Source organism: Lineus longissimus, chromosome 15 (assembly GCF_910592395.1).
Source record: "Lineus longissimus chromosome 15, tnLinLong1.2, whole genome shotgun sequence".
In the NCBI taxonomy this organism is placed as follows: domain Eukaryota; kingdom Metazoa; phylum Nemertea; class Pilidiophora; order Heteronemertea; family Lineidae; genus Lineus; species Lineus longissimus.
Window position 1 is genome coordinate 6,348,978 of NC_088322.1, and position 12,084 is coordinate 6,361,061.

At 39.8% G+C, this 12,084-nt stretch overlaps 1 protein-coding gene across 1 annotated transcript; it reads right to left on the reverse strand.

Annotated features, from left to right (window-relative positions):
- Positions 1-1,233: 1,233 nt before the first annotated feature.
- LOC135499718 (microspherule protein 1-like) lies at positions 1,234-12,025 on the reverse strand. Its single transcript, XM_064790658.1, has 13 exons — positions 11,919-12,025; positions 11,034-11,181; positions 10,218-10,480; positions 9,761-9,796; positions 9,159-9,242; positions 8,328-8,437; positions 7,988-8,096; positions 6,453-6,591; positions 5,979-6,054; positions 5,485-5,540; positions 4,686-4,861; positions 3,786-4,001; positions 1,234-3,298 (listed from the first exon to the last, which is right to left on the reverse strand). Exons 2-13 carry the CDS (start codon positions 11,173-11,175, stop codon positions 3,215-3,217), a joined length of 1,491 nt encoding a protein of 496 aa, XP_064646728.1. The 5' UTR covers positions 11,176-11,181; positions 11,919-12,025; the 3' UTR covers positions 1,234-3,214.
- Between the last annotated feature and the right edge of the window lie 59 nt (positions 12,026-12,084).

Consider the following 12,084-nt stretch of genomic DNA (forward strand, 5'->3'; position numbering starts at 1 on the left):
AAATACTATTACAAGAACTTTTAGCTTGTTTATTAGAAGTAGTAGTATATTTACTGTATGTTTCATTAATAGTAGGTTCCTTAACTACAGGTTTCTTATTAGTTTTCTTAGCTAAAGGGCTGAAGTAAATTAAACTAACCAAAATAACTACACCTACACCTACATAGAGGTGGGTTGCACTAGATATTGAACTTCTAGTAGATTTTTCTTCATTACTATTACTAGTAATAGTACTTACCTCTTCTTCAGGTTCTGGTTTGGGTTCTTTGAATGTTGTCTTTTCTTTTTTATTTCTCTTAAATTCCTGAGACCTTTTCCCCAACTCTCTAGACCATGCTAATTGTTTCTCAGATCTAGCCTTCTTAGGTACTACCGGTTTAGTATCATCTGTATTACTTGTAACTTGAGTTATGTTATCACTCTCCATTTAAGTTACTGGAATTAATTAGGTCACTATTAGAGTCACTATTTGTCTCAATGTCATCATCCATCTTTGGACTTTCCTGTCCTAATGATTCCCCATGACAGTGACCTGGTGTAATGAGGGTAGTTGAGGCAAGGGCAGTTGGTGCCCCCATCCTCAGACTTACCCATCCTAACCATTTGTCCAACTCATTCGTTACTAAGTAATCGTTTCTAAGGTCATGGTAAACTTCTTCCTCATCATCAACAGGTAAGAATAACTTTGTTAATTTAGTGTAAGCCCTAAGTACTGTCTTACCTAAAGAATCGTTAAGCCTAGCAGCAATCTTTGTCTGGTAGAGTCTATGATATTTATTGACTTCCTTCTCTGGCATAACATCTAAGTTATTTAATGTTAGTTGTTGGTTAAGGAAATCCTTACTTTCGCTGTTGTAACTAAAACCTCTAGGTCTTGTTTGGCTTTAAGGCCACTATCAGTCAAGTAGTTGGAATTTAGTTGAGGGCTAGTCCGACTTTGTCCTGAGAGCGTAGTTCGAGTTGAGGCTAGTTGAGGGCTAGTTGAACCTAGTTGAGAGTTAGTTGAACCTAGTTGGCAACTAGAATTAACTAGACCTTGACTAGAATTAACTAAAACTTGACTAGAATTAACTAGGCCAGCTGGTCCAGTCTTTCACGAATCCGCACAATTTCCGCCATGAAGTAATCAGAGCAGTCGTTGGCTACGTCCTAAGGATTGGTATGATCTGATAACGGGGTAGAAGTTTGCAGAGTAACTCATTCACAAACAGATCAACAACACATCAAATACAATTTCATATTAGTTGTACCAATTCAATCATGATTTATTGATCAAATTATGACATAGTGTTTTATTCATACAAAATCTATTATATCGGGTGGATAAAAAAAACGTGCCGAACTTCGAGCGTTAATAACTTGAAGATAACCAGGTAATGGCAATGAGATTTGGTGAATAATAGGTCCGGATTGTTTTTCACAGTATTCAAAATTTTGATTAAGATAGGCTCGATGTTTTTAGATATGACAAAATTAAGATGAAGGGTCAAAATATGCAATGTCCAAATATCACAACAATACTTCCAAGACCAAATGTAATCCCACAATTTAGAGTACTGTCTCTCAAAAGGCACAGAGTCAATCCTAATGAATAATCATGTATTTCTATTAAACATGTATGCAAATTTATACACTATTTGATGACCATCCTGCCCTAAGCCTTTTCTACCATACTTCAACATGAAAATATTGTTCCAGGCTTTGATCTTCGTCCGTCTCGAAAAAGTAATCAGATATCAAAATAGTAATCAGATCGCAAAATAATCATATCAGTGCTCCATGAGACTTTAAATCGACAGGTAGAGTATAACCTTGGACATCTTCAGGCATCGTCTCATTGGCCATTTTGGACAAGTTTCCCTCAATTGGCTATCAAATAAAGATTAACTAGCATTTTTGCACCAAATTTTCAGAATAAGCACAAAACTATCAGATCTATATATGGACTGAATTCCACTAGATTTCAAGAAATGAATCAGAAGTTATTAACCCCTGAAGTTTGGCGCGTTTTTTTCATCCACCAGATATGATTTACATGTTTTATTTTTCCAAGATGCTGGGAGGGAAATATGTGACCAGCCCCAGTACAAAAGTACTTATAGGTACTTTACGTACACCAAAGACAGATACTGAATAATTGACATGAGCTGATCAGGCTCAAAATAACCTTTAAGATGATATACATGACACTTCTTGTCAGTCGCTTTAGAATTTATTCTTACATTTATTCTTAACATTAGCAACATTACCTAGTCTGATGCATTTTTTGTCACAACTATTAAAGATTCCCTTCTGCTTTCTTCACTATACATTTCAATCATACACCGAGACTGATTTCCCCTTTCTAAATGCAAAGTTCAGTGTGGAAAGTTCAACCAGCAAAGTCCTTATGAAACTGTTCCGTGGTTGGCAAAGACTTGTAAAACATGGACCCTTCCTGTAATTGACTCTTTCTGTAATTGAACAAAGTCTACTTGAAGAACATGCCTGTTACCAGGTACTGCACACCATTGGAACACGAAGCACTGTTCATTGGAAGAAGGTGGCTTGTTCAAAGAATCAAAGTCTCCACTTCATTCCTCTCGTGAGTCCGGGTGTGTCAGTCCCGACAGCAGGCCTACTCCACAACTAGCCGATAGCACTATCACACCTGTAGCATTCCGCGATAATGATGTCACTGCAGCTGCTGCCCTCTATTTCCCCATTGCTGAATTACATGCAGTCGGACAAAAATTAGGTTTAGTAACGGATTTAGGCTTTCTAACTAGGGCAGTTAGATTCAATCTGGCACATGTCCAAGTGATGGGAATACTACATTATTGTTCTGAATATTTTTCTCTCCGACTCTATGGTATCATTCATGCTAAAAACAACGCAGGGTCAACGATAACTGACTTTGAAATATTAGCTCAAATGCGTAGAAATAAGTGTCGATGTCCGACTGTCATGTGACTAAAACGTCATCAATATCTTATTCAAATGACCTTGTGATCGATAAAGAGTAACGTCGCGGAATGCTATTATGTCTCATCAACAGATGAGTTGAAAGCACGCACGGTGCCAGGTCTGCTACTAGGCCCATAATGGCTGATATGAATCAAGTCTAGCAAATGCTTTTACTTCAATTTTGTACAGAAAGGTCTAGTGTAAATGTACATGGAGTTTTAGATAAAAGCATTTGCTAGTCTTTATTCATATCACCCATTGTCACTCGCTAGCTGTTGAGTTTTGGTGCCTCTGTCCGAATAACACTGATCAGATCCTTGTTTATGAGAAATATGAACCGCAGACCGGAAATCTGAAATAGAAAAAATAACAGCTATTACACTGGTAGACAGAACTTATTCTATCATCCTAAGATATTTCACAAAGATGTATACACGGTTAACAGGGGAAGCAGAATGGAACTAGGTCACTAGACTGGGAAATCTTATCTACTGACCTATTGAGGAACCTGCACAACAAAACTTGCCAATAGGGGGCTCTGCAGGCAAGTGGACCATGGTTGTAATGAGAAAGCCATTTCCCGGGTCAGTGATTATTGAATATTTCATCCCTTAATTACTCAACATGGGGAAATAGCACCAAAAATGTTGTTTTATTGGTCCTTAATTCTATTTTGATGAGTTTTAGGGAGAAAATCAACAAAACTAAGTTTTAATGGAAACTGCACTGGAAGTGTACTTTTAGTACTGGTGCTGCCATCTGGATTTTTAGTTCTGCAGGTGCCTCATTGAAGAACGCTTTCAGAATCATCAAAATTATCGAAACACTTTGTCTCTTACCTCTACCACTGAATTATCATTCAGTTTCTGTTTGGATCCCTGAAGCACTGGTTTGCCGTCAATATAGATTGGTCGCTTTCCTTCATTGGCAACAAAGAATTCGCCTGTGTTTCTCAGTTTGATCACACCCTGTCGCCGCGAGATCTTCCAAGCCGGCCCCTCCAATGAAAGGTCCACGTCGATTTGGTTATCTTTCGTCGCCCGACCAATGGTGATCTGAAATATCAACGATTTAGGAATGGAAATGGGTTTCACTACTAGCTCTCTTGAAGAGTTAACAAGGGGTAACATATTAAGTTCAAAAGTTCTATGGATTTGACTCTGAGTGTCTTTTGCAGTCCACACAATGTTTTGCCTTGCGTTCTCAAAGACGTCTTCTGGTGTAATGAGATATATGTGCAGGAAAACTAATTGTCTGATTGAATAATCCGGTTATATGCATAAGGCAGAAACGGACCCTGATCCCTATTGAGCTTGGGTCTAATCCTCCTTATCTGAAATGCTTCATGCATTTTTCTAACACTAATGTTCTCCACATCTGAACAAATCCTTTCAACTGAGTTTCAGAGGATTTTGTGGTCAGGGTTTGTTAACAAGTGTTCAGATATAGCTGATTTCATGTCACATTTCTGCACTGACGTTTTGTGCTCATTTATCCTGACCTCAAGTGGCCTTTTTGGCGACATAGTAATTGATATATTTTAGGGGATTTTGAAAATCTCTCAAGGGATTGATTGACGTTAATGATGGGATATCTTTATTGGCTCAGCCAGTGGTGATCTGAAATTGATATTGTCAGAGAAATATTTCAGAGCTGCTTGCATTGCTGCTCCAAATTTTGGCAAACTGACCTCTGTTTTCAAGGGAAGAAAACCTAAATTTCTAGTTTCAAATACTGACCTCACGCGACCTCATCAGGTAGCGAACCAGACGACCTCTCAACACAGCCAATGTTTGATTGTCGAAATCCTGCGGGCTGACCCCTGTAACGTTGTCGACCAAAACCTGCCACTTTGGCAACTCCTGCTCTAAGTGACGAATCTCACGCTTTTGTCTTCGGTCAGCTATGGCAAGTTCTGGAAGAGACATTCAAATATTTATGGCTTTGTTTTTTTGTCAATGATTGTTTTAGTCAATGTACAAGCACTTCAGCCACTGAAAATCGGTCGACTGAATTCTCCTGCCATTTTGGCTTATCGTCTGCTGCACACGCTCGCTTTGCCACCACTCATGCACAAAAGGAATAATTAGTGTTCTCAGATGATAACTGATGGCACCTCGATCGATTTCAAAAAGATCGTCGGCTGTAGTGTTGTAAGGGAATGGTTCCACCGAGATAACCCGGTGTGCGTCACAGGGAACTAAATAGACAACCGAGTACACTCGGTCTGCGGCTTCAAAGAGTTAACTTATATATTTTGGCATCAAGGGTGATTTAAAGAGTTTTATCGCAAAAGAGATATATCCGTTTTGGCCATTTTGAGAAAATGGTTTGAAAGTTTGGGATTTAACTTAGAATGCAATGGCAACTCGTGGGCATTATTTTACCACAAAAATCTTACAGTTGGGTGGAATGCTTTGAAATTTTTACGGCGGGTCAGTCATCACATGGGTAATTTCATGGTATGGTTTACTCCAAAATAAATACGGCACCAATCATGTTTTGCGCTGAAACTTTTCATTGATTAATACTACATACCTTGTTCTAATGTTTCATCTTTATATTCTCTGCTCTTTTTACCAGTATCAAATGCACTGAAGTGGGATGGTACAGAATAAATTGGTGGCATCCCCTCAATGGGAAAATTTTAAAAAGCCAAGGGTAGACCAACTTTTTTTAGGGAATGTTATAAAATCTGTACATCGGACATGGCGGTGGAAGAAATGAATGCGGTGCCGCGATGTTGAGAATAAACCATGTCGTCCTGATGTAAACGATCGTCGGGAAAAAAAGAACACGTTTTTTTCATCTGATTTTGAAAATAAACAAGTTTTTTTGCAGCATACGATAGGTGGTAAAAAAATAATGGGGAATTCCCACATTTATTTCTTTTCTAAAATCGGAGATTTTACCGTGGATGGTCCTGTAAACCGACTAATTAAAAAAAAGCCCGAATGACATACATGCATCGGCAATTAAGGGGTTTATGCATAGAAGGTATTCAGGTAAGCAACAATCACAAAAAGACTTACTTCAGCTCTTCGTCGTTCATCATGTCCTCAGCATCTGAGAAATTCAAAACATGATCTCCCCGTGGCATTGGTTGCACTGGAAGAGAAAGGGAGGCACGAGTGACTAACAATCACCTGAGAGAAACCAAAATCAGCACTGAAAGACTGAGATAATCAAAGCTGAGAATACAATTTTTTTCATTTTGGCTAATCATTAATGCTGACTCAAGTAGATGTCCAAGGCCTTTAAATCATCGACCTACTGAAAATCTTTTCTCTGGAAAACTTATATGAAATCTCATACCTATATTTCTCTCTTTTAGGACACCTGAAAAAACGGTCTATGGAGAGAAGGGCCTTGCATGGGAGTCAGCCAGGCGGAAAGCTGCTAACCAACTTGAGTGGAGGACCCTTATGGAAGCCCCAAGTGCCACCTATTAGGCACTGAGGGTCCTAAGAGGAGAATACATGTACTTCCCCTTTAATAATAGCTACCTGTTTGGTCCGGCAGTAAATGATACTGCTTCATCAGCAGCCAATGATTGTATAAAGATTTAGGCATCCGATACGGATGAAATGCAGCTGGGAATTTGTTCATTAATTCTTGAAATGTGTCTGTCGATGGCTGGCTTGTCTGAAAGAAATATCGGACACTTGAAAACCAGCTATGGGTAATCAGTGATTGGTAATAGTTGAATATTGCATTGAATCTGGAACTTGTATATGAGAAGGTCTTAAAACATTTGGCTACCTGGCATATTTTGCCCTTAATCTTACAGCGGATGTGCCTACTGTACTGGGGAAGCTAGGCAAACAAACCCAAGGTCCCATTAGTTGATGTACCTTATTCTACTGCACCATCAGTTGGTACTATAAACATGACTTAAATTGTCTTGTTTTCTTATTTGCGCCCATAAAGACAAATTCGCGAAACCCAAACACTTTGCAAGGACATTTCAAAGGATATGGATAATTCTTCTTCTTTCTTCTTCAGCGTTCGCTCTGCACTTGGAGGGGTCATTCTCCTAGGAGTAATCCTCCTCCAAGGCGGGATGAGCGTATCCTGCGTGCCACTACGGTTAGGCGCCAATTGGGTTTATTGACCTAGTGGTCCGACTTTGGCGGGAGAGATAGAGTCCACGCAAGCTACTCATGTTTCTCACTTGGTCGGTCTTAGCTTGCCCTGGCATAGACACCAGGTACCGTATTTTGCTGCGTATAAAACGCACCGGGGTATAAAGCGCACCCATTGAGTCCGTAGACAAAATCCAGACATAAGGCGCACCTACGTATAACACGCAGTACTTCTGAGATGCCCCCTGCCTATCTTTCCTTCGTAAAAGCCTCGCTTTGATGTTTTAACATCAAAGCGAGGCTTTAAAAATCATGGCGGCACACGATCAGCTGATTTATCGATTTGGATTTATCTCGCATCTACGCTCTGAATATTGCCGCTAAGGACCCTCAAAAACATTTATAGAAGTAACTGAAATGATAATGAGGATACTAATATGTATTGCGTACAGAACAGGCGAGTTAGCATCGGTGAACTATGCAAAGTGCATCGACATTCCCGATTTTTCTTTCGTGCAAAAATATAAACTGCGCCGACTTGGTTGCGAGCCAAAAAAGCCGTCAAAAGAAATGAGTTGATGGAAAAAATCTTGTGATCATTCGGTGGCTTCCTAGGTCTAGGCCATAGATAACACGCACCTTCATATAACGCGCACCCCCCGATTTTAGGGCTTTCTTGGGTCAAAAAGCTGCGCCTTATACGCAGCAAAATACGGTACAAGGAACCTCGGTTTTGAGTCTCATTCGAAGGACTGTGAAGAGCCAGGAATTTTAGTTCCTTGAAAGCCACGCCGGTTCATCCAAACATACGATCCTGGGTTCTCCCCGGGATCGAACCCGGGCCCTATTGCGTGATGGCCAGCAGTGTAAACCACTAGGCCATGAGGCTCCTTTGGATATGGATATGGATATGGATAATAAAAGGGCAGACTTATGATGAAATCTACAACACGTACCGATGGAATGGTCCCAATAGCTTTCTCCTCTGCTTTACTGAATAGGGCCTTTGACTGGACGGAGGCAACAACATCTGGGTGAAGCTGATACATGGCACTCAATGCTAATCTGAAGATGAATACCAACATGAAAATGTGAAATATACAAATCATATCAAATGACAAGTGATAGCTCCCGATAATGTTTTATGTCTGGAATGGTTTGGGAATCTTTCAATATCCCGCTAAATATTTTTTATTTTGTCCTCATCGTCCACCTTTTCAATGACAAAACATCCGTTAAACGAACAATTAAATTGGTGTGGCCTTAGTCAGTGTTCACTTCACACATCATACTTACTTTGAAATGACAGGATCATAAAGCAATGCATACCACCGCTCCTGCACTTCCTTTAAAGTAAATTTACACGAGAACTTCACCCCTCTGTGGACTGCCGTCAGGTCACATGTCTGCAAGTAAATAATGAAATGTCACATTTCCTTCTGATGTCATTTCCTGAAATACAGTAGAACCTCTCTATTAAGGACACCCTCTGAACTGACAAGTGCTGTCCTTAATAAGTAGAGAGGTGTCCTGATTCGAGAGGTCAAGTTGTATGGAAACAACCTATTTGGGACCAAAACTACTGTCCTTAATAGAGAGGTTGTCCTTGATAGAGAGGTGTCCGCTAAGGGAGGTTCTACCGTATAAGGCTGTGATTCTAACTTCACATTGTCATTTTAAGATTTGGCCGAGTCGTATTGCTAATTTTCTAGGTCAAAATGTATTTCTTTTCAGTTACCTGCAAATTTAATCTATCTCAATGCCAATGGCAGATTTTCTTAATGTCCTTCCCCAGTCAATGATGAGTGTCCTCTTAAACCACTTCATTACTGTAGCCCGAAATTTCGATCTGATGTGCGATGATGCTGGCTCCTGCCGACAGGTTTTTCGGTCTGATGACGTCATGACGCAATGTACAACACTGCATGACGTATTGCATGTCATTACGTCATTACCGGGAATGACACTATAGAGTCCAGTACTCAACAACCAAATAACGTCAAAAATGTCTAGTAGTGAAGTGGTTACGATGGTAAAAATGTCCCTTTTAAAAAAAAGTGTGCTCTTCTGGTCACAACTCATCAAACCCTACTTTTGGCATGATACATGTCAAACACTAAGACCAACCTGTTGAACAGCTGTAATCAGCGCAAGGTCATCTTGCGGCTTCCAACGTCCAAGATCACGAGTTGCATTTGTTGTTTGTTGAGTCTAAAAAACAGATGGAAGGTCAGAACACAGGTACATTTTCTCTTCTTTCTGTTTCATTTTTAAGAGAAAAGAAGCGTCACAATCCAATGGAAAGTTCTGGATGCCGAGCAGGAGAAGATCCAAGAGTCAGAAAAAATAGTGCCAAGTGCCAAGGCACTGAATTTGGGGGGGGGGGGTGTTTTGAAATTCAGTAAAATCAAAAACTTGTATTATGAATTCAAATTCATAATTTTAAATTAAAATCAAAAACTTGTATTATGCATGATCTACCTTAACAGCTGCACCTACAGTAGAAATATGAGCATCTTAGCTCAAAGGATAGCTCAAAGGATGATGGGAGCTAGACCAGTTTAAATTTTTTCAGAAAAAGCCACCTGCTCCATAGCCCTGAAGGATGCGAGGAATTTCACCTGAAGGCCAGTTACTATTCACTTCAGGTAGTTTCCTGACCTCCTATTTCTGAGGCTAGCAAAACTGCTAGCCTGCCAAACTGAAAGGATATTTTATCATCAACTCACCTTGTGTCTTCTGGATTTCTTTGACTTAGATGACGTCTGAAATTGGAAGGAAAGGGGAAGATCAGATATAACTGAGATCATCTGAGGTGGAGTTTAGAAAGAAGCAGGTAACTTGCCACACTTGTATCAATATTTTTTCATAGCGTTCTCAGACTGGTGTTGTTACACAAATATTACATCAATATTTTTTTAATGGCAATGAGGATAAATGTCACAGTGGTATTTAATCATGTTGACAAAGACGCAATAAACCCACAGAGTTAGAGTAAAATTAAAACAAGTGAAATTTCAAACACATCGTTTTTCTACAGTGTGACCCAGAATGATTTTCCTTTGGACAATAGAATTCGATTATGTATCCATTGTGTGAGGGAAAATAATTCTGGGCCACCCTGTATATTGAGAGCCGTCTCCAGCATTGGCTCAAATTGCAAGTGTGGTGTAGCAATGTCTTTACCTTTTTCTTTTCTGGAGCTGGAGGTGGTACTACTGCCGCTTCGACAGGCACAACCCCATCTGGCTTGAAATCCATTTTGAACTTTGTGCGATCAGATTTAACGAGGCTACTCTCCACTAGTTCATCATCAAATTTCTTCCTTTTGATCGAACGCGACGAACTTCGTCTTTTCTCTATTGGTGCCAAGAGTGGTGTTGGGTGAGGCCGCCTTAGTGCAGTCTTTGGGGGCTGCAGCATGTGAGGGGTGGAGGTACCCATTGACCCTTGAAAGGAAAAAGACCAATTTTAAGAAAGGGAGGATAATGTTACAATTCAAATGAACAAGACTAAGGAGCCACCTTTTTTTGAAACACACTGTATTGTCTTTTTTCTAATGGGCAGAAGTGATGTGTATTCCTTTCACCTTCGAAGTGCCACTTAGCCTTTGCTCTGATTATAAAACCTTGGACATTGCTTTCTCTGAACGCTTTCACTTCAGTTTGTGCATTTTCCAGTTTGTTCTGGTTCTCTGCACTTGGGTCAGAGGTGAAATATTCGTACAATTTGTTTATCGAATTCTCTAACAAACTTTCTGCACTCTAAAAGTAGTCATGTATCATGCGACTAGCATTGTCAACATATTTGTTGTGCAAAACATATATACAAAAGTGTTCCTGGATAAAGGAAAAGTTGATGTAATCAGATTTCACAAATGGCAGAAAACAGTGAAATGAACAACCAGTCTGTGTCAACCTGCCGAGCTCAGAGTGACATGCACCTGATTTTGCTGTGACGCGTCACATGTAACACAAGATTTTAGATCAACAATTCACTCACCATGTCCATGTGAATTCTCAAGGAACATGGAAAGGCTCGCACTACTTGAATTAAGCGATGAGTTGAGGATAACTGTGTCACCACTAGTGTTTATGCTGCCATCCAAACTCATCTGGGAACTCCCCTCTGTACTCTGTGACATGATGCACTGAAAAGAAACAATGTCATTTTGTTGAGAATGGCAGCACCGGAGAAATTAACGCCATACAAGAAATGTCATGATTAATGACGTAGCACAATCACCAGATGCTCTGTTGCAAGTAGTGTCATCAATGACATCATGAGGCGCCATGTTTGACATGCATTTTAGCATAGATGCTCATATCCTGCACAAAGTCTTCATTTTCTGGATGATTGTTGACGGAATCAATTTTTGAAAGTATTAAAAGGCTGGGACATAGGCTAGATGATAATGACGTAACGATCAATTTCATTTGAATTTTGAGGCATGTTATGGTTTAAGCACATGAACTGTGTTTATTAGGTACTCGATACGAATACGTTTTTCCTGAGTAATGGCCGCTGCTGATCAGAGAGTTAAGACGGTAAAAGAAAGCTTCTTTGAAGTATTTTTTCTTTTATCAATATCATGTTTCAAGACTATAGATCCATGCACTTGATTGGGACCAACGTTTACGAAGACGGCGCGTCTCGTCACGTTACAGTAATGTAAAATGCATGGTGACGTGACGACGGCCAACACTACGTCATGTAAACGTTGTTCCCAATCAAGTGCATGAATCTATAGGCCCAACTCAACTAACTGTTCACATGACATTCAATCATTGATTAACAACAGGTTATCAATCACAATATTGGGAAAATACGCATGAAATAATGGGGCGTTACCCTTAAAACTATATATATTTAGAAACTATGGAATACCTTCTATATAATGAACAGAACTTTATGATAACAAATTGACTTTGAAGGCCATAAAAGGCTTCTTTTTCTGGTATAAATTAGAAGACCGACATGACCGAAGCCATCTTGTTTCTAAACAGGTCAAGGTCAAACTTCCTGGCACTAATCCCAGAATGCATCTTAATCG

Coding starts and splice junctions, on each gene's coding strand:
- LOC135499718 (XM_064790658.1), bottom strand. CDS start 11,175: ATGTCACAGAGTACAGAGGGGAGTTCCCAGATGAGTTTGGATGGCAGC. Junction 4,862..5,484: donor AGATGAAACATTAGAACAAG/GTATGTAGTATT, acceptor TGTCTCTTCCAG/AACTTGCCATAGCTGACCGA. Junction 3,299..3,785: donor ATGATAATTCAGTGGTAGAG/GTAAGAGACAAA, acceptor TTTCTATTTCAG/ATTTCCGGTCTGCGGTTCAT.